Source organism: Balaenoptera acutorostrata, chromosome X (assembly GCF_949987535.1).
Source record: "Balaenoptera acutorostrata chromosome X, mBalAcu1.1, whole genome shotgun sequence".
Taxonomy (NCBI): Eukaryota; Metazoa; Chordata; class Mammalia; order Artiodactyla; family Balaenopteridae; genus Balaenoptera; species Balaenoptera acutorostrata.
In genome coordinates, this window is record NC_080085.1 from 131,169,726 (window position 1) to 131,190,917 (window position 21,192).

General features: G+C 61.7%; 2 protein-coding genes across 6 annotated transcripts in view; one reads left to right on the forward strand and one right to left on the reverse strand.

Annotated features, from left to right (window-relative positions):
* LOC130706203 (melanoma-associated antigen 10-like) overlaps positions 1-17,253 on the forward strand; it is a 29,531-nt gene extending 12,278 nt beyond the window's left edge. For 2 of the 4 annotated variants that reach the window (XM_057537504.1, XM_057537506.1), the window contains exons 2-3: positions 15,917-16,009; positions 16,320-17,253. In XM_057537504.1, coding sequence (XP_057393487.1) covers positions 15,917-16,009; positions 16,320-17,197 — 971 coding nt within the window. In that variant the 3' untranslated portion in view covers positions 17,198-17,253. Of the gene's footprint in view, positions 1-15,629; positions 16,010-16,156; positions 16,246-16,319 lie in introns of those variants that run through there. The other 2 variants (XM_057537505.1, XM_057537507.1) reach the window with 2 other exon arrangements.
* Positions 8,520-10,458, reverse strand: LOC103018497 (melanoma-associated antigen 10-like). 2 transcript variants are annotated; one of them, XM_057537508.1, is made up of 2 exons: positions 10,193-10,458; positions 8,520-9,882 (listed from the first exon to the last, which is right to left on the reverse strand). In XM_057537508.1, exons 1-2 carry the CDS (start codon positions 10,386-10,388, stop codon positions 9,008-9,010), a joined length of 1,071 nt encoding a protein of 356 aa, XP_057393491.1. In that variant the 5' UTR covers positions 10,389-10,458; the 3' UTR covers positions 8,520-9,007. The 2 variants fall into 2 exon arrangements, with proteins under 2 accessions (XP_057393491.1, XP_057393492.1); XM_057537509.1 differs by lacking the exon at positions 10,193-10,458 and adding an exon at positions 9,957-10,018.
* Positions 17,254-21,192: the final 3,939 nt, after the last annotated feature.

Genomic DNA, 21,192 nt, shown 5'->3' on the forward strand with positions numbered 1-21,192 from the left:
GGCTCCTGACTCAGGATGGGGGGTGCGAGAGGTGGTCTCCAGGTTGCCGGGGTCGGCGTAGGGGGCAGGGGCGCTCCAGGTCCCGCACTGGGAGAGAGAGGCTGGGACGGCCCCTGGTTGGGGGGTCTGGGAGGGGAGGGCTCTGCTTCGCCTGGCCTCCCGCCCAGATGAGTGCTCCCTGGCCCGTGCTGGGCCTGGCCGCCGCGCCCCCCCAGCTCCTCAGCCTGCCCCCGCGCGTGGCTCCCGGTGGCCGCGCCGCTGCCTCTTGCGCCCCCTGGATGCCCGAGGTGGCCGCCAGGCCTGCCGCCTCCCTGACCTTGATCCCTCGGCCCCTGAGCCCCTTCTGCTACTACTGCGTGGGCTCCCGCTGTTTCAGGGAATACCCGGCCCCTCCGGGCGGGCCCACAGAGGACCCTGACCAGGCAGACCCTGCAGACACACGGAGGTGGTAACGCGGTCACAACCTTGCAGGGCAATAAAGAGCACGGGGACATGAGAGCGATGTTCCGCCCAACACGTGTTTGGCGCCTCCGTCCTGGGCCCGGCTGAGCAGTTGAGTCCCCTCAGCAGGAAACGATGACAGGGGACAGCCCACCCCCGGCACAGTGCGGGCACCTAGCAGACACCCGGTGAAGCCCCTCAGACGCCCTGCCTCCACTCACTAGAGAGACCCTTCAAGGGCTTGACAAGCACAAGGAAGGGCCTGGCATCCGCGGCTTCACGGTCGCGGGGACACCGTGTCCAGCAGGGTCTTGATTTGACAGATGAGAAGAGCTCAGGCCTCCCCGGGTCAGAGGCCTGAAAAGAGCCCTTACTGTCCTGAGACGCACAGGGGTGGAGGGGACGGTCCCCGCCAGGGGCCTGCGGGGGTTCAGTTTGGGGGTGCTCTCTGGTGTCTGGACAGCAGGACTGAGGTTTGCTTTGCACTGCGGGTCCTGCGTCTGGTGACATGTTCTTGGTTCTCTTTCCCTTGCCTTTTCGAGCTAAACACTTCAAGGGCGCCGTGCTCCAACACCCTCTGGTCGCTGGGGTGTCGAGCTTAGAGCGCGAGTCCTTGTGGACGAGCCCCCCTAAAGAGTGTTTGCCTTGAGGAGCAAAGGAAGTAAAGCTCCACGGTCATACTGTCGAGGTAAGAGCCCCGAGCTCAGCGGGAGGAGAGAGCACACACACCAGTCCACCAGAACCAGAAGACTGGGGGCTCCCTTCTTTGCACTTTGGCGGCAGGTAGAGCAGGCCCCCTGAGACGGGCACACTGGGCGGTGCAGGACAGGAGCGCCGTCACCCGGGTGCTGACCTGCAGGTGCCGCCCGGCCCGGGCTGCTCGCGCTTACATCCCGAGGCCCGCTGGTGCGCGCTCAGCCCCTTTCTAGGGTTCGTTGACTGCGGCACGCCTTCACTTTTTTTTTTTTTTAAAGAAAGGTTGTGACCAAATTAAAGGTTGTTGACCAAATTCTTTTTTTAATTTTTATTTATTTATTTATTTATGGCTGTGTTGGGTCTTCGTTTCTGTGCGAGGGCTTTCTCCAGTTGTGGCAAGTGGGAGCCACTCTTCATCGCGGTGCCCGGGCCTCTCTCTATCGTGGCCTCTCTTGTTGCGGAGCACGGGCTCCAGACGCGCAGGCTCAGTAGTTGTGGCTCACGGGCCCAGTTACTCCTCGGCATGTGGGATCTTCCCAGACCAGGGCTCGAATCCGTGTGCCCTGCATTGGCAGGCAGATTCTCAACCACTGCGCCACCAGGGAAGCCCACGCCTTCACTTTTAAGGAGTAGGTTGCTCTCCTCTTGGTCGTGGACTTGCGTAGGCCTCCTGACCTGGGACCACAGGGCGATGCTCCTATTTAAAAACCACTTTCCCGTTCACCTCAGCCCGTGGGGAACTTGCTTACGTGTAACTCTACAGAGAAAGGGGAGATTGTGCGGACTGTAATATCAAGCTATCTGCTTTTCACAAAGGCACCTTTTGATTTACGAAGTCCAGGCTGCCTGGCGTCAGTAAAGAGAGCAGCGGCGTACCTCACGCCAGCGCTGAGTCCCTCTAGACTTTGCACCGCGTGTCTGCGGACTGACGTTGGCTGAGCTCCCGCCCTCCTGGGCTGGGTAGAGGCAGCTGCCCAAGCTCCCGCAGGAGTAAAGGGGACGCGAGAAGGGGCTTCACAGGCTGACCTGTGACAGCCACATAGAGTCGCCGAACCACTCGTGCCCGGGCCACCAGAGGAGAGGCCGGGCTGGTCCCGAGCCCTGGGCTTGACTTCTGTTCCCAGGGCGTCCCAGGCGACAGTGTCTAGGACAGTGGAAAGGCTTCTCAACCGGAAAGGGTGGCTCAGAGAGAGAGAGGGCTGCGTCACAAGTGCTCCAGACTCTGTAAGGGTGACCCTGGAGGCCGAAACGGGCAGAGCCACGTGAGTCTGGCGATCGATGGCGGACTCACTTGCCACCAGCTCTGCCCGAGCCTCCTTCAGCCCCGTGGTCAGCCCGGGGCTGCCCGTCCACCAGCCGCGGCCTCGTCGCCCTCGCTGCCGGCTGTGCCGATACCAGCCGCGGCAGGGCCCCGAGGGCTCAGCACCACGCGGACACACACGTGACTGAGCCAGCTCGCACTGGTCAACGACGTACATTCTGGAAATGTGCTGGGTCCCCGCTTCGGGGGTGGGGGGCGGGCGTCCTGAGCCTGCGTCCCCACGAAGACAGTGAGCAGGGTCAGCGCCCAGTGATGTGTGCAGAGCACTGAAGGCCAGGGCGCGCCCCCAGCTCACAGCTGCTGCCTCCACGTGTGGGGGATGGGCTGGGGGACCTGGCCAGGCCTCTGTGGCTGTCACAGCGATAGGGCGACATCCCCTCCCAAACACTGCTAAGGAGGCGGCGGGGGGGGGAGCGGGAATTGCCTGGAGTTCCAGGGGTTAGGACTCGACGCGTTCACTGTGGTGGCCCGGGTTCAATCCCAGGTCGGGGAACTAAGATCCCCCAAGCCTTGCGGGGTGGCCAAAAACACAAAAAAGGAAAAAAAAAGGAGGGTTGGGGGAGCAGGGGAAGTAGACCCAAGGTACGAGGAATGATCCAACCACCAGCAGCCAGAGGAGCCGCGGGTCAGCCCGGGTGAGGGGTGGTCCCATCTGCCGCTCCTGTCTGTCACAATCCAACAGCTAGTGGACGTCAGGGGGGTCTCTTGAGCAACCCAACAGCAGTGCCCCAAAATGAACGATGCAAAAATGGACAGAAGGGAAGGAAGAAACAGGTGTACAATAGAAGTGGGAGACTTCAGTTCCCCCTGTGATGGATTCAAATGGATCCCCCAGCTCCCACCCCAACCATTAAATCCACCTGTTGCAGTGCTAATCCCAAGGTGAATGTGTTTGGAGATAGCACCCTTGGGGGAGTCAGTAAGGTTAAATGAGGTCATAAGGGTGGGACCCTAATTCCACAAGAGTGGTGTCCTTTGGAAAAGAGGAAGAGACAGGGAAGATCTCCCTCCCTCCCTCACCCTCTCTTCCTCCCTCCCACCCTCCCTCTCTCTCTCTCTCTCTTTCTCTCCCTCCCTCCCTCTCTCTCTCTCTCTCCGTACCTTCCTACCCCTCTCTTTTTCCCTCCCTCGCCCCCCCTTTCTCTCTCTCCCTCCCCCTCTCTCTGTCCTTCCCTGCCCCTCTCTATCTCTCTCCCTTCCCTGTATCTCCCTCCCTCCCCCCTTTCTCTCTTGCCCTCCTTCCCTCTCCCTTCCCCTCCCTCCCTCTCTCTCCCTCCCTCCCTCTTTCCCTCTCTCTCTCTCTCCCTCCCTCCCTCCCGTCCCCCCCCAACCTGTGCACAGAAGCAGCCAAGTGAGAGACCAAGAGAAAACCGGCTCTCTGCGAGCCAGGAGGAGAGGCCTTCCCTCACCAGATAGTCCACACGTTAAGCCACACAGCATCCCTCAGTAGACTTAAGGGGATACAAACAAAAGGACTGAAATCATACAAAGTATGTTCTCTGGCCAAAATAGAGTGAAATTAGACATCAATAACAGAAGGAAACTTGGGAAATCTGCAAAGAGAGGGAAATTGTGCCAGGCCTCCCCAAATAACAGCATTAGTCTGGGACGATGCCAAACGCAACAGCACAGGATGAGGGGCTGAAACAGCAGACACAGATTCTCAACGGTGGTGGGGCCCGGGAGGCCGAGAGGGAGGGTCCAGCAGGGGTGGCTCGTACTGCGGCCGGTCTCCTTGGTTGCAGGTGGCCGTGCTCTAACCGCCCCTCACGTGGTCACCCTCTGTGCACGCACCCCCAGGCCCTGCCTTCTCTCCTTGCATGTGCTGATCTGCTCTTCCCTCAAGGGCGCCAGCCATCTTGCTTTAGACCTCATCCCAATGGCCTCACGTCAACCTGAGAACCACTAACTCCCGTCACAGTGACATTGTGAGGTTCTGGGGGTTGGGGCTTCAACATGCAAAATTTGGGGGGACGCAGTTCAGTCCGTGACAATAGCCCAGGGAACACACAAGACATCACAAGGGAAATTAGAAAATACTTTGAAATGAAGAAAACACATACCAACGCCCCCAGGACTTACGGCACGCGGCCAAAGAGGCACTTGGGAGTTAAAGCTGCAAACACCTGTGTTCAAATGGAAGCAACACCTCAAATGAATAGCCTCACCTTGAACAGGGACAAGCGAGAAAAAGAGTAAGGCGAATCCAAGCATTCTGATAACAAATTTTCACGAGAAAAGGAAAACTGCACTAATCCACGTATGCGGGGATCAGAAGACACGTACTGGTTTGGAATCTTCACAACGTGGGGGAGGGCGCGTCTTTCTTACACACTCAGTAACAAGAGCTACATCCACCGACCACTTCATTTGGCCCAGGCCTTTTACAAACAGGTCACATCATGGGGAAGCCCACGCCAATGCTTTTGCCTTGTACTATTACGAGGCCCATTTTACAGACGGAGAAATCGAGGCATAGGGAGTCTCCATGATTTGATCAGCTTATCACTAGAAGGACTCTTATTCAAGCTGAGCTTTGTGTACGTGCAAAGCCCCGTCCCTGCACTGGCCTGACTTGTCTCCCCAACAGTCAAGGGGGATTCAGCTGTCCTCCACGGGGTCCTACTACCTGATGCCTCAGGCCACATAATGGAGAAAACACAGGGAAGCCAGGCATTAGTGCCCATGAGAGCCTGACACTGGATTCTGCCCACGTGGCCTCCCCAGCCCCATCAGGTCACCATCTCTCGTGAAATGGACACGAGGGCCAGGGAGGAGGGTGAGGGTCTAGGACTGAGGGTGTGAGGATGGAGAAGGGTCCTGGACGTGGGGGTCCGAGGCACGGCCCTCGGCAGGCGGCTCTTCTGCGCAGGCTTGGGCCCTGCTCTCTCCTTCCACTGCCCACTCTGCTCCCTTCTCTCCCGGCGGCGTGGTGGCCCCACCTTCTCCTGCAGGCTCACTTCCCCGGGCAGACTGGCTGTGAGGCAGGCGGCAAGCCTGCATTCAAAGCACGGGGACCGCCGGGCTGGAGGACTCTCAGCACCCCCACGGGGCGTGAGTGTCTGTGCCCTTCAGGGCCCCGTGGATGACCTCAGTCTGGGTACTGGAACATACATGACGCGTTCCCTATACATACATGTGGTATGGCGATGCATGTGTATATAGGCACATATATTCTACACACATGTTATATATATATACATAGGACACACACTGCACTGCACAGACATGTAAAATGTATTACTCACTATGAATGAGGATGAAAAAGTGACAAACACGTAACTCCAACAGGTAATATGATCTAATCATCAAAGCAAGCGTTTCCCTAAATCACCTGCCACTGCTCAGGCCTCTTCAGCTAAAACTAAACGTTTCTTAAAACAGGTTGCCAAAGTCCGGAGGCTGGTGAGGAGCCCCGAGGGGACGGTGTGCGGTTCTCTGTGCTCCCCCCACGGTCATGGGCGCGGCAGCCCCCCATCCAGCATCTGTGCTGGGACTGCAGCCTTTCTCTCCCCTGCCTGCCCCCAGAACTCATCCCTGTGCGGATCACAGAGGGATTGTCTTCAGCGTCCATTTCTTCCCGTAGAAGCCCTTCTCGTGGCCCAAGAGTGCTCACTTTTGGAACACCTGCGTGTGTCCTTTTCCCATCGCCGTCCCAGACCGTCGGATCCAGCCTCCCTGGAGGCTGCCTCGAAAGCCCTGTTTCCTTTCCGCAGTGGGGTGGTTTGGTTTCTGCTGCCCCCGATCCTGGCCTCCCACGTCCACCTTGGGTCTCTGTGGGTACTTGCCCTTTGAAGGACTTGATTTGGGGCTTCAGCGTGTAGCCTGTCCCATTGAAAGCGAGCATTTCACTGGTGCGCTCCCAGGCCAGCCCTGCTCTCCTTCCCCACGCCCGCCCCTGCCCCCCTCCACCTCCACCCCCGGGGCCCTGTCTCGCTGTTACCTTGAGGATACATAGAATGATTTTGTTTGCTTTCAGCTTACACGCGTTTGAACGGGCCTAAGTGACACGGACTCACTCTCAAGGAAATTTCCTACTTGCTGACCTAGACGCGACTGGAGGAAGCCCCTGTCCACGTGCATTTGGAAATAGATGAGGGTCTGGGTGTCAGACGCACCGAAACCCGAATGAGAGTCGTCCGTCTTCACCGCAGGTGGGAGGATAGGATGGTGGGTTTGGCGATGCGCGTTCTCTGTCCGTTGTGGGCGACTTTGTCCTTCATAGCCACCGTGGAGGGGACAGAGTGGCACCTTGGAGAGGCCCGTCTGCGAGGATCCGAGGTCCCTGTCCCAGCTCTGCCACTAAGCAGGGTCATCTGCCCTCTGTGAGCGCCACTGCCCTATTTCTGAAAGGGGAGAGCTAAGAGGGTGTGGAAGAGGACCTCCCGAGGTGCCTTTCAGCCTAAGGACTGGCATCCTGGATGGAGCTCCCAGGCCTAGATTCGGGCCTGCTCCCTGGTCTTTACGCTTCTAAAGTGGTTTACAAAGCATTCTTTCAGGTCAGTTCCTCCTGTAGGGACGTGACCTCGGAGGCTGCGAATTTCGGTGGAGGCCGTCGGTGGCCCCTCGGAAGGGGCCCGAAGGCTGGGGCCTCCTTGGGCGGGCCCGCCTGTGTGGCCTTGCCTGCTGCCGCCCTCCTCGGGCCCTCCCTCGCCCCCTGGGTCCCGTAGGAGCTGCCTCCTTCCTGGTCCCCCTCCCTCCCAGGTGCCAGCCAGGCCCCGGCAGTGGGTTTGTGTGCACCGTGGGGGTCTTTCTCAGCCGGGTCTCGGGACCCTTCAGTTGGGCGGGCACAAGCCCTGGTGACGTCCAAGGCCTGCCTTTCCCAGCCTCGCCCTGCGGCCCCTGCCCTTGGCTTCCGCGCCCTGATGCCCCCAGCCCAGAGGCCCTCCAGCCGCTCCCCTCCCTCGCTGCCGCCAGGGTCTCGGGGTGTCTGCCAGCGTTCACTTCCCTCCAGTATCTGAGGAGGCTCCTGGAGGGGCCTTGTCCCGGTAGGCACTGGGGCCTTACAGTCAGTCCCAGGCAGTCTCAGTCCCTCCCTGCCCGTGGCTCAGCCATGAGCAGCTCAGCAGGCCGGGCTCCCGTTGGGCAGGAGGGCCCCAGGGCAGGAGCAGGGACGGGGCGCCGTCACGCGGGAAGGAGCCGGCACTGGACAGAAATGCCGGCGCCTGGCAGCGGCGGGTCTCAGCAAACCACAGACCAGCCCCGCACCGCCTCTGCTTCTCCTCGGCACCTTCCTTTCTTGGGCCTGCTTTTCGTCAACTGAAAGACACCGTGTAGCACCGAGAAGAGCAATGAGTCGCCAGTCAGAAGGTCGGCCACGGGCCGGGGGTGGGTGGGAGCAGCGTGGGCTCGAGAGGAAGTCAGACCAGGGCTCTGGTCCCCACCCCGTCACTTAGCAGCACGTGACCCTGGGAAGATTCCCAAGCCCCGTGGCCTCAGGTTCTTCACCTGTGAAGCGAGTGGGTGTGACGAGCCGTGTCTTGTAGGGGCTGCAGGGATGCGCGTGAGCTTCGTAAAGCAGCTCACAGGACCTGGCGTCTGTGGGAACGTTGATGACTGGCAGTTATTTCTCATATTGTTTGGATCACAGACCCTTCCCCTCTCTCCTCTGGCCTTTGGTTGGGCGGTTTCTTGTCCCGGTCATGTCAGAGAACATGCAGCTTCATCACCATCACCTCCCACAGAAGGAAGCCCCGCTTCCCAAAGGCCCAAACTGCCCTGGCTCGGGGCACTTACACTCCAGGGCCCGCTCCTGGAGCCCCACCGCCTCGTCCCATGTTGACTTGTTCTGTGGGACTTGGGGGACGTCTCACCACCTTCCTCATGTGACTGCGGCTCCTAGACCATCCCCCTAGGTGTGGGTGTGTCCTGCTTTTCCTAGCATTCCCGCTACTAACACAGGCCCTTCCAGAGAGCAGAGGCTCCGTGGAGGGCTGCCGAATAAATAAGCCAGAGAGCAGGGGGCTTACTTACTCAAATCAAGTTTTTCATGCTTTCGTAAATCACCGTGCAAATCCAACTAAACAGAGATAGCTTAGTTTTACAGAATGACAGACAAGAAGGATAAGAAGCAAAAACTCACTACGATTACTTTTATTTTTCTAATTCTTCCCCCATCTATATTACTGCTAAGTACTTTCACACTTCCAGAGCAGTTCTGATTCCAATTCCATGTTATCTGCCTCAGGGTCACAAAATGGAATGGGAGATTTCCCAATCTCTTTTACAAAACAGCAAAACTCTTGTACTTAAACTGGGTAATTATAAACACATTCTAATCAAAGTCATTCACAAAGTTAGACACTGTAGCTTGTTTAGTCTTCCATTAAAACGAATAACATTTGAAAAATTCCTAAAGAAAACAGATGATATTCCATGTCAACATACACAACAGGAACCCAAAGATGCTACACACCATGTTCCCCCCACTCGCAGGGGCCCTCGCTACTTGGAAACTCGACCGCTCTCTCTTCAAACTCAGAGTGAAGGACCAACCTCACTTCCTACCAGTGAACTTGGGCCTGGAAGGAGCCTGGCTGCTGCTCTGGCTCAGGCCCCCTCTTCCTCATCGCTCACACCCTCTGCACACAGGGATAGGAAGGACCTGAGATCCCATCCATTGACCCTGAGCAGATGCTCCAGGACCTGCCACTTGCTGGTCTCCACGTAGGCCCGGGGACCCCACAGGAACTCGTAGCGGGTGGGGTCGCTGTGGGGCACCTGCCGGTACTCCAGGTAGCCCTCCTGCACCCACACTTCGGTGAGGAGCTCCCTGGGCTCTCCATAGATGCAGTGCTGCTCCCCTACATACACCTCCATGATGCTGAGCAATTCCCAGACATCCTCCTCAGGGGTGCGGTCACCGTACAGGGCGATCTGGCCCAGAATCAGCACCAGGAGGCCGGCCTTGGGCCTCTGCCCATCGCTCAGCACTGCATCACAGGTGAGGCCCAGGGTGGGGACCAGGACGTAGGTGCACTCGCGGGGGTCCACCTCCTTCACGTCCACGCCAAACACCAGCTGCATGCACTCGCAAGCTTGGCTGAAGACCACGGGGAAGTGGTCCCGATGGTCGCCGAGGACCATATTCAGCATCTCCGCCTTGCAGATCGGCTCCTTGGTGCGATACTTGAGGAGCAGGAACGCCACCAGGTCAGCCATCAGCACAGTAAGTGCCTCCTGGGGCAAGGACTCGGCATAGGCGGAGAAGGAGGGGGCGACGGGGGAGGAGGAGGACGAGGGGGAGGCGGCCTCCTCGCCCGCAGCCCCGAACACCTGCGCCTCCACGGGGCCCTGGGCCTGGACTGGGGCCTGAAGGTCAGCCTCAGGCTGGCGCAGCTCGCTCATCTCGACCAGGGCCCTGATGACTGGGGTCGGGCCGCCGACGGGAGTCTGGGCAGGGGTGACAGGTGGGGACCACGGACCTGGGGGAGAGAGGGGGTGTGAGCGGCCTCGGCGGAGAAACGCACCCTGGGCAGCTCTGACAAAGGCCACTTACAGGGCTCGCCTGGAGGGGTTCCCTCGGGCATCACAGGGGCGCTCCTCCTGGGCGGCCTGTCCCCTGCCAACCTGAAGAAGGAAGCGACGTGGCCCCTCAGGGTGCAGCCAGCACAGCCCCAGGTACCGACCGGGGCTGAGAGGGCTGTGGGGAGGTGCGGTGACTTGGGCCTTGTGGGGTCCCCTCTGTTCTGGGACGGGGAGCCCCTGGGTGCACACTCAGGGCACACACCTCACCTTGACTCCTGGCGCTGCCTGGGCCTCCTCTGCTCTGTGGCCTGAGGACACGTGCCTCAGACCTGGGCCTTCGCCTCCCGGTTCCTGGAGCCCCTGTAAGGGGAATGGAGGGCGCACCTCGGGTGTAGGTTGTGCCACAGCCCTGGGCCCCTCGGTGCTGGTAGGAGGGGTGGGCCGGACTCTGTGGGCCCCCCATTGTTCCGGGGATTGGGCTCTCCTCAGTCCTCTCCCGGGGTCCACACCTTGACCCCGGCAGATCCTGGGACTCCTCCCTCTGCTGACCTGATGTTTCCCCTCAGACCAAGGTCCTCACATCCTTAGACGCCTCCATCCCCAACCACGTGGCAGAGGTGAGAGCCTGCAACGTCAAGTCAGCCCTGCCCGGGACCTCCCAGGGCTGACAGCATGGGCGAGCTCCTCTGAGGTCCCCTCTGTCCTCCCACAGGGTCCTCACCTTGACGCCCGGCAGGACCTCGGATACCCCCCTTTGCCCACCTGAAGCCCTGCCCCTTACCCCAAATCCGCACTCTCTCTGGGACCCGGATGTCAGGAAATGCTGCCTGGGGTCATCCCGCCCCGCTGTTGCCCAGGGCTGACCACACGCATGGGTTTCTGTGGGCTCCCCTCAGTCCTCCCTCAGGGCCCTCACCTTGATTCCACGCAGGACCTGGGATCCTTCCCTCCGCCCACCTGAGACACCGCCCCTTATACCCGCTCCCCAGTCTCTCCGCGGCCAGGATGTCAGGAAGTACTGCAAGCGCTCATCGCGCCCTATGGCCTCCAGTGCGACCTGGAGCTTCTCGATGCCTCATGCAGGGGGCCAGAGCCCCTCCCTGGACCCCCACAAATCCATCTGCCATGGCCAACAGCCTCCACCGGATCACAGCAGCCCCAGCGCCTGCCCCTCTCAGCATCACTTACGCCCCTCGTGGCCAGGCGGCTCCTCCCCGCACCCTCCCCCACTACATCCCCCCATACACCCTCCCCCACCCACCACCTGCTGGCGTTCCGCTCTGGGCCCTGCAAGCCGGGCGCCCCCCCATGCGTAAGAGATCAGACTGCCTCTCTCACCTCCCCATACCAGGGAGTCCTCCCCCGAGCACCCTCAGAGCCAGGGGCTCTCGCCTCACGCACCCCAGACGCAGAGCCCACCCCCTTGCCCTCACCCACCCGGGAGCCGGAGCCCCCTTCCTGCCACGAGCGTCCTCCGCCCCCCACCCCACCCCCCGCCCCGGCGGGAGCTCCCATAACGCCTACCGAGCCCGCGCCCGGGAGTCCTCCCCATCGACCCGCGCCTCAGCCAGGAGTAGCTCCGCCTTCCTCCCGCCACACGCAGCAGCCGTTAGCCCTCGCCTCGTGTCTCGGCCCGGGGAGGGGGCCCGAGAGTCCTCAGCATCGACCCGCGCCTGCGCCAGGAGTAGCTCCGCCTTCTTCCCGCCACACGCAGCAGCCTTTAGCCCTCGCCTCGTGTCTCGGCCCGAGGAGGGGGAGTGGCCCGCCCGTCGCGTCCTCCCCACCCCCACAGCCAGTCGTCCTCTCCTCTGGCCCCCAAAGCTGGCTCCACCCGCCCAGGAGGAAGCCCTCCGCTCTGGATCCCCCCACGCTTAGCCATTAGCCCCACCCCGGCAGCCAGCGGAGCTTCTTGATGCCTCATGCAGCAGAGCAGGACCCCTCCCTGGACCCCCACAAATCCATCTGCCATGGTCAACAGCCTCCACCATATCACAGCAGCCCCAGCGCCTCCCCTCTCAGCATCACTTACGCCCCTCGTGGCCAGGCGGCTCCTCCCCGCCCCCCCACTACATCCCCCCATACACCCTCCCCCACCCACCACCTGCTGGTGATCCGCTCTGGGCCCTGCAAGCCGGGCGCCCCCCATGCTTAGAGATCAGACTGCCTCTCTCACCTCCCCACACAGGGGAGTCATCTCCCGAGCACCCCCAGACCCAGGGGCTCTCGCCTCTTCCACCCCAGACGCAGAGCCGACCCCTCTTGCCCTCGCCCAACCGGGAGCCGGAGCCCCCTTCCTGCCACGAGCGTCCGCCACCCCACCCCACCCCACCCCACCCCCCGTCCCGGCGGGAGCTCCCATAACGCCTACCGCACCCGCGCCCGGGAGTCCTCCCCATCGACCCGCGCCCCCGCCAGGAGTAGCTCCGCCTTCCCCCCCGCCACACGCAGCAGCCATTAGCCCTCGCCTCGTGTCTCGGCCCGGGGAGGGGGAGTGGCCCGCCTGTCGCGTCCTCCCCACCCCCACAGCCAGTCGTCCTCTCCTCTGGCCCCCAAAGCCGGCCCCACCCGCCCAGCAAGAAGCCCTCCGCTCCGGGCCCCCCCACGCTTAGCCATTACCCCACCCTCTGCACCCCGACTCCAGAACGACCCCACCAGCCACCCTGGCAGCCAGCGGTCCTCCCCTCGGACCCGCACACTGGGGGACACTTCCCTCAGCCCCCCTTCAGCCCGCTGCCCTCCGCCGCCCCTCCCCCACTCCCCATCGAGCAGCCCGTACCCCTCCCCCCACCCCCACTCCTTCCCAGCGCCCCCGGTACCTGCAGAGTCCAGCCACCCGCAAAGCCCCCGCCTGTCTCCTGACTTTCTGTGACTCTGTGGATGACGCCAGAGTCCCGCTCAGAAGGGGCTGAAGAGCTCGTCTCAGCACTGCAGCCAGGAAATGTGAAGCCCACTGTCCCAGGCACTCTGTGCGAACACCACGTTGGTTTCCGGGTGCTCCTGGAAGCCCGAGGAAGATGAGGGAGAAAGATCTAGACGTCTCCTTACACAGAAAGTGGTTGGATCAGAAGAGCACGTGAGGAGGCGCTTTGCTACAGAAGCAGCAGTAGCCATGCGCACTGAGGGCCTGAGGTCCCAAGGCTTGGCGCCTCCGGAAGCAATCACAGTAGAAACCCACCTGTAAAGACAGATTGACCAATGTGCCACCATGGGCTCTGCATCTCCAAGTTTGCTCCTCCGACTCGGCAGCCTTGCAGGGAGGCCTTCCTATTGGTGGAAGGCCAATGGGCGTGTCTTTTGCTTCCGGAGGCGCCAAGCCTTGGGACCACACGCCCTCAGTGCGCGTGGCTACTGCTGCTTCCGTAGCAAAGCGCCTCCTCACGTGCTCTCCTGATCCAACCACTTTCTCTGTAAAGGGACGTCTAGAACGTTCTCCCTCATCTTCCTCGGGCTTCCGGGAGCACCCAGAAACCCACGTGGCGTTCGCACAGAGTGCCTGGGACAGTGGGCTTCACAGTTCCTGGCTGCAGTGCTGAGACGAGCTCTTCAGCCCCTTCTCAGCGGGACTCTGCGTCATCCACAGAGTCACAGAAAGTCAGTAAACAGGTGGGGGCTTTGCCGGGGGCTGGACTCCACAGGTACCGGGGGCGCTGGGAAGGAGTGGGGGTGGGGGGAGGGGTACGGGCTGCTCGATGGGGAGTGGGGGAGGGGCGGCGGAGGGCAGCGGGCTGAAGGGGGGCTGGGGGAAGGGTCCCCCAGTGTGCGGGTCCGAGGGGAGGACCGCTGGCTGCCGGGGTGGCTGGTGGGGTCGTTCTGGAGTCGGGGTGCAGAGGGTGGGGTAATGGGTAAGCGTGGGGGGGCCCGGAGCAGAGGCCTTTTTGCTGGGCGGGTGGGGCCGGCTTTGGGGGCCAGAGGAGACGACGACTGGCTGTGGGGGTGGGGAGGACGCAACGGGCGGGCCACTCCCCGGGCCGAGACACGAGGCGAGGGCTAATGGCTGCTGCGTGTGGCGGGGGGGAAGGCGGAGCTATTCCTGGTGCAGGCGCGGGTCGATGGGGAGGACTCCTGGGCCCCCTCCTCGGGCCGAGACACGAGGCAAGGGCTAAAGGCTGCTGCGTGTGGCGGGAAGAAGGCAGAGCTACTCCTGGCTGAGGCGCGGGTCGATGGGGAGGAATCCCGGGCGCGGGCAAGGTAGACGTTATGGGAGTTCCCGCCGGGGCGGGGGGTGGGGTGGAGTGGAGGACACTCGTGGCAGAAAGGGGGCTCCGGCTCCCAGGTGGGGGGGGGCAAGACGGATGGGGTCTGCATCTGGGATGTGAGAGACGAGAGCCCCTGGCTCTGAGGGTGCTCGGGTGGGGGGACTCCCCGTTGTGGGGAGGTGAGAGAGGCAGTCTGATCTCTACGCATGGGGGGGGCGCCCAGCTTCCAGGGCCCAGAACGGAGCACCAGCAGGTGGTGGGTGGGGGAGGGTGTATGGGGTGATGTAGTGGGGGAGGGTCCAGAGCGGAGGGCTTCCTGCTGGGCGGGTGGGGCCGGCTTTGGGGGCCAGAGGAGAGGACGACTGGCTGTGGGGGTGGGGAGGACGCTACGGGTGGGCCACTCCTCCTCCTCGGGCCGAGACACGAAGCGAGGGCTAACGGCTGCTGCGTGTGGCGGGAGGAAGGCGGAGCTACTCCTGGCGCAGGTGCGGGTCGATGGGGAAGACTCTCGGGCCCCCTCCCCGGGCCGAGACACGAGGCGAGGGCTAAGGGCTGCTGCGTGTGGCGGGAAGAAGGCGGAGCTACTCCTGGCGCAGGCGCGGGTCGATGGGGAGGACTTCCGGGCGCGGGCTCGGTAGGCGTTATGGGAGCTCCCGCCGGGGCGGTGGCTGGGGTGGGGGGAGGACGCTCGTGGCAGGAAGGGGGCTCCGGCTCCCGGGTGGGTGAGGGCAAGGGGGTGGGCTCTGCAGCTGGGGTGCGTGAGGCGAGAGCCCCTGGCTCTGAGGGTGCTCGGGGGAGGACTCCCTGGTATGGGGAGGTGAGAGAGGCAGTCTGATCTCTTACGCATGGGGGGGCGCCCGGCTTGCAGGGCCCAGAGCGGAACGCCAGCAGGTGGTGGGTGGGGGAGGGTGTATGGGGGGATGTAGTGGGGGAGGGTGCGGGGAGGAGCCGCCTGGCCACGAGGGGCGTAAGTGATGCTGAGAGGGGCAGGCGCTGGGGCTGCTGTGATCCGGTGGAGGCTGTTGGCCATGGCAGATGGATTTGTGGGGGTCCAGGGAGGGGCTCTGGCCCCCTGCATGAGGCATCGAGAAGCTCCAGGTCGCACTGGAGGCCATAGGGCGCGATGAGCGCTTGCAGTACTTCCTGACATCCTGGCCGCGGAGAGACTGGGGAGCGGGTATAAGGGGTGGTGTCTCAGGTGGGCGGAGGGAAGGATCCCAGGTCCTGCGTGGAATCAAGGTGAGGGCCCTGAGGGAGGACTGAGGGGAGCCCACAGAAACCCATGCGTGTGGTCAGCCCTGGGCAACAGCGGGGCGGGATGACCCCAGGCAGCATTTCCTGACATCCGGGTCCCAGAGAGAGTGCGGATTTGGGGTAAGGGGCAGGGCTTCAGGTGGGCAAAGGGGGGTATCCGAGGTCCTGCCGGGCGTCAAGGTGAGGACCCTGTGGGAGGACAGAGGGGACCTCAGAGGAGCTCGCCCATGCTGTCAGCCCTGGGAGGTCCCGGGCAGGGCTGACTTGACGTTGCAGGCTCTCACCTCTGCCACGTGGTTGGGGATGGAGGCGTCTAAGGATGCGAGGACCTTGGTCTGAGGGGAAACATCAGGTCAGCAGAGGGAGGAGTCCCAGGATCTGCCGGGGTCAAGGTGTGGACCCCGGGAGAGGACTGAGGAGAGCCCAATCCCCGGAACAATGGGGGGCCCACAGAGTCCGGCCCACCCCTCCTACCAGCACCGAGGGGCCCAGGGCTGTGGCACAACCTACACCCGAGGTGCGCCCTCCATTCCCCTTACAGGGGCTCCAGGAACCGGGAGGCGAAGGCCCAGGTCTGAGGCACGTGTCCTCAGGCCACAGAGCAGAGGAGGCCCAGGCAGCGCCAGGAGTCAAGGTGAGGTGTGCGCCCTGAGTGTGCACCCAGGGGCTCCCCGTCCCAGAACAGAGGGGACCCCACAAGGCCCAAGTCACCGCACCTCCCCACACCCCTCTCAGTCCCGGTCGGTACCTGGGGCTGTGCTGGCTACACCCTGAGGGGCCACCTCGCTTCCTTCTTCAGGTTGGCAGGGGACAGGCCGCCCAGGAGGAGCGCCCCTGTGATGCCCGAGGGAACCCCTCCAGGCGAGCCCTGTAAGTGGCCTTTGTCAGAGCTGCCCAGGGTGCGTTTCTCCGCCGAGGCCGCTCACACCCCCTCTCTCCCCCAGGTCCGTGGTCCCCACCTGTCACCCCTGCCCAGACTCCCGTCGGCGGCCCGACCCCAGTCATCAGGGCCCTGGTCGAGATGAGCGAGCTGCGCCAGCCTGAGGCTGACCTTCAGGCCCCAGTCCAGGCCCAGGGCCCCGTGGAGGCGCAGGTGTTCGGGGCTGCGGGCGAGGAGGCCGCCTCCCCCTCGTCCTCCTCCTCCCCCGTCGCCCCCTCCTTCTCCGCCTATGCCGAGTCCTTGCCCCAGGAGGCACTTACTGTGCTGATGGCTGACCTGGTGGCGTTCCTGCTCCTCAAGTATCGCACCAAGGAGCCGATCTGCAAGGCGGAGATGCTGAATATGGTCCTCGGCGACCATCGGGACCACTTCCCCGTGGTCTTCAGCCAAGCTTGCGAGTGCATGCAGCTGGTGTTTGGCGTGGACGTGAAGGAGGTGGACCCCCGCGAGTGCACCTACGTCCTGGTCCCCACCCTGGGCCTCACCTGTGATGCAGTGCTGAGCGATGGGCAGAGCATGCCCAAGGCCGGCCTCCTGGTGCTGATTCTGGGCCAGATCGCCCTGTACGGTGACCGCACCCCTGAGGAGGATGTCTGGGAATTGCTCAGCATCATGGAGGTGTATGTAGGGGAGCAGCACTGCATCTATGGAGAGCCCAGGGAGCTCCTCACCGAAGTGTGGGTGCAGGAGGGCTACCTGGAGTACCGGCAGGTGCCCCAAAGCGACCCCGCCCGCTACGAGTTCCTGTGGGGTCCCCGGGCCTACGCGGAGACCAGCAAGTGGCAGGTCCTGGAGCATCTGCTCAGGGTCAATGGATGGGATCTCAGGTCCTTCCTATCCCTGTGTGCAGAGGGTGTGAGCGATGAGGAAGAGGGGGCCTGAGCCAGAGCAGCAGCCAGGCTCCTTCCAGGCCCAAGTTCACTGGTAGGAAGTGAGGTTGGTCCTTCACTCTGAGTTTGAAGAGAGAGCGGTCGAGTTTCCAAGTAGCGAGGGCCCCTGCGAGTGGGGGGAACATGGTGTGTAGCATCTTTGGGTTCCTGTTGTGTATGTTGACATGGAATATCATCTGTTTTCTTTAGGAATTTTTCAAATGTTATTCGTTTTAATGGAAGACTAAACAAGCTACAGTGTCTAACTTTGTGAATGACTTTGATTAGAATGTGTTTATAATTACCCAGTTTAAGTACAAGAGTTTTGCTGTTTTGTAAAAGAGATTGGGAAATCTCCCATTCCATTTTGTGACCCTGAGGCAGATAACATGGAATTGGAATCAGAACTGCTCTGGAAGTGTGAAAGTACTTAGCAGTAATATAGATGGGGGAAGAATTAGAAAAATAAAAGTAATCGTAGTGAGTTTTTGCTTCTTATCCTTCTTGTCTGTCATTCTGTAAAACTAAGCTATCTCTGTTTAGTTGGATTTGCACGGTGATTTACGAAAGCATGAAAAACTTGATTTGAGTAAGTAAGCCCCCTGCTCTCTGGCTTATTTATTCGGCAGCCCTCCACGGAGCCTCTGCTCTCTGGAAGGGCCTGTGTTAGTAGCGGGAATGCTAGGAAAAGCAGGACACACCCACACCTAGGGGGATGGTCTAGGAGCCGCAGTCACATGAGGAAGGTGGTGAGACGTCCCCCAAGTCCCACAGAACAAGTCAACATGGGACGAGGCGGTGGGGCTCCAGGAGCGGGCCCTGGAGTGTAAGTGCCCCGAGCCAGGGCAGTTTGGGCCTTTGGGAAGCGGGGCTTCCTTCTGTGGGAGGTGATGGTGATGAAGCTGCATGTTCTCTGACATGACCGGGACAAGAAACCGCCCAACCAAAGGCCAGAGGAGAGAGGGGAAGGGTCTGTGATCCAAACAATATGAGAAATAACTGCCAGTCATCAACGTTCCCACAGACGCCAGGTCCTGTGAGCTGCTTTACGAAGCTCACGCGCATCCCTGCAGCCCCTACAAGACACGGCTCGTCACACCCACTCGCTTCACAGGTGAAGAACCTGAGGCCACGGGGCTTGGGAATCTTCCCAGGGTCACGTGCTGCTAAGTGACGGGGTGGGGACCAGAGCCCTGGTCTGACTTCCTCTCGAGCCCACGCTGCTCCCACCCACCCCCGGCCCGTGGCCGACCTTCTGACTGGCGACTCATTGCTCTTCTCGGTGCTACACGGTGTCTTTCAGTTGACGAAAAGCAGGCCCAAGAAAGGAAGGTGCCGAGGAGAAGCAGAGGCGGTGCGGGGCTGGTCTGTGGTTTGCTGAGACCCGCCGCTGCCAGGCGCCGGCATTTCTGTCCAGTGCCGGCTCCTTCCCGCGTGACGGCGCCCCGTCCCTGCTCCTGCCCTGGGGCCCTCCTGCCCAACGGGAGCCCGGCCTGCTGAGCTGCTCATGGCTGAGCCACGGGCAGGGAGGGACTGAGACTGCCTGGGACTGACTGTAAGGCCCCAGTGCCTACCGGGACAAGGCCCCTCCAGGAGCCTCCTCAGATACTGGAGGGAAGTGAACGCTGGCAGACACCCCGAGACCCTGGCGGCAGCGAGGGAGGGGAGCGGCTGGAGGGCCTCTGGGCTGGGGGCATCAGGGCGCGGAAGCCAAGGGCAGGGGCCGCAGGGCGAGGCTGGGAAAGGCAGGCCTTGGACGTCACCAGGGCTTGTGCCCGCCCAACTGAAGGGTCCCGAGACCCGGCTGAGAAAGACCCCCACGGTGCACACAAACCCACTGCCGGGGCCTGGCTGGCACCTGGGAGGGAGGGGGACCAGGAAGGAGGCAGCTCCTACGGGACCCAGGGGGCGAGGGAGGGCCCGAGGAGGGCGGCAGCAGGCAAGGCCACACAGGCGGGCCCGCCCAAGGAGGCCCCAGCCTTCGGGCCCCTTCCGAGGGGCCACCGACGGCCTCCACCGAAATTCGCAGCCTCCGAGGTCACGTCCCTACAGGAGGAACTGACCTGAAAGAATGCTTTGTAAACCACTTTAGAAGCGTAAAGACCAGGGAGCAGGCCCGAATCTAGGCCTGGGAGCTCCATCCAGGATGCCAGTCCTTAGGCTGAAAGGCACCTCGGGAGGTCCTCTTCCACACCCTCTTAGCTCTCCCCTTTCAGAAATAGGGCAGTGGCGCTCACAGAGGGCAGATGACCCTGCTTAGTGGCAGAGCTGGGACAGGGACCTCGGATCCTCGCAGACGGGCCTCTCCAAGGTGCCACTCTGTCCCCTCCACGGTGGCTATGAAGGACAAAGTCGCCCACAACGGACAGAGAACGCGCATCGCCAAACCCACCATCCTATCCTCCCACCTGCGGTGAAGACGGACGACTCTCATTCGGGTTTCGGTGCGTCTGACACCCAGACCCTCATCTATTTCCAAATGCACGTGGACAGGGGCTTCCTCCAGTCGCGTCTAGGTCAGCAAGTAGGAAATTTCCTTGAGAGTGAGTCCGTGTCACTTAGGCCCGTTCAAACGCGTGTAAGCTGAAAGCAAACAAAATCATTCTATGTATCCTCAAGGTAACAGCGAGACAGGGCCCCGGGGGTGGAGGTGGAGGGGGGCAGGGGCGGGCGTGGGGAAGGAGAGCAGGGCTGGCCTGGGAGCGCACCAGTGAAATGCTCGCTTTCAATGGGACAGGCTACACGCTGAAGCCCCAAATCAAGTCCTTCAAAGGGCAAGTACCCACAGAGACCCAAGGTGGACGTGGGAGGCCAGGATCGGGGGCAGCAGAAACCAAACCACCCCACTGCGGAAAGGAAACAGGGCTTTCGAGGCAGCCTCCAGGGAGGCTGGATCCGACGGTCTGGGACGGCGATGGGAAAAGGACACACGCAGGTGTTCCAAAAGTGAGCACTCTTGGGCCACGAGAAGGGCTTCTACGGGAAGAAATGGACGCTGAAGACAATCCCTCTGTGATCCGCACAGGGATGAGTTCTGGGGGCAGGCAGGGGAGAGAAAGGCTGCAGTCCCAGCACAGATGCTGGATGGGGGGCTGCCGCGCCCATGACCGTGGGGGGAGCACAGAGAACCGCACACCGTCCCCTCGGGGCTCCTCACCAGCCTCCGGACTTTGGCAACCTGTTTTAAGAAACGTTTAGTTTTAGCTGAAGAGGCCTGAGCAGTGGCAGGTGATTTAGGGAAACGCTTGCTTTGATGATTAGATCATATTACCTGTTGGAGTTACGTGTTTGTCACTTTTTCATCCTCATTCATAGTGAGTAATACATTTTACATGTCTGTGCAGTGCAGTGTGTGTCCTATGTATATATATATAACATGTGTGTAGAATATATGTGCCTATATACACATGCATCGCCATACCACATGTATGTATAGGGAACGCGTCATGTATGTTCCAGTACCCAGACTGAGGTCATCCACGGGGCCCTGAAGGGCACAGACACTCACGCCCCGTGGGGGTGCTGAGAGTCCTCCAGCCCGGCGGTCCCCGTGCTTTGAATGCAGGCTTGCCGCCTGCCTCACAGCCAGTCTGCCCGGGGAAGTGAGCCTGCAGGAGAAGGTGGGGCCACCACGCCGCCGGGAGAGAAGGGAGCAGAGTGGGCAGTGGAAGGAGAGAGCAGGGCCCAAGCCTGCGCAGAAGAGCCGCCTGCCGAGGGCCGTGCCTCGGACCCCCACGTCCAGGACCCTTCTCCATCCTCACACCCTCAGTCCTAGACCCTCACCCTCCTCCCTGGCCCTCGTGTCCATTTCACGAGAGATGGTGACCTGATGGGGCTGGGGAGGCCACGTGGGCAGAATCCAGTGTCAGGCTCTCATGGGCACTAATGCCTGGCTTCCCTGTGTTTTCTCCATTATGTGGCCTGAGGCATCAGGTAGTAGGACCCCGTGGAGGACAGCTGAATCCCCCTTGACTGTTGGGGAGACAAGTCAGGCCAGTGCAGGGACGG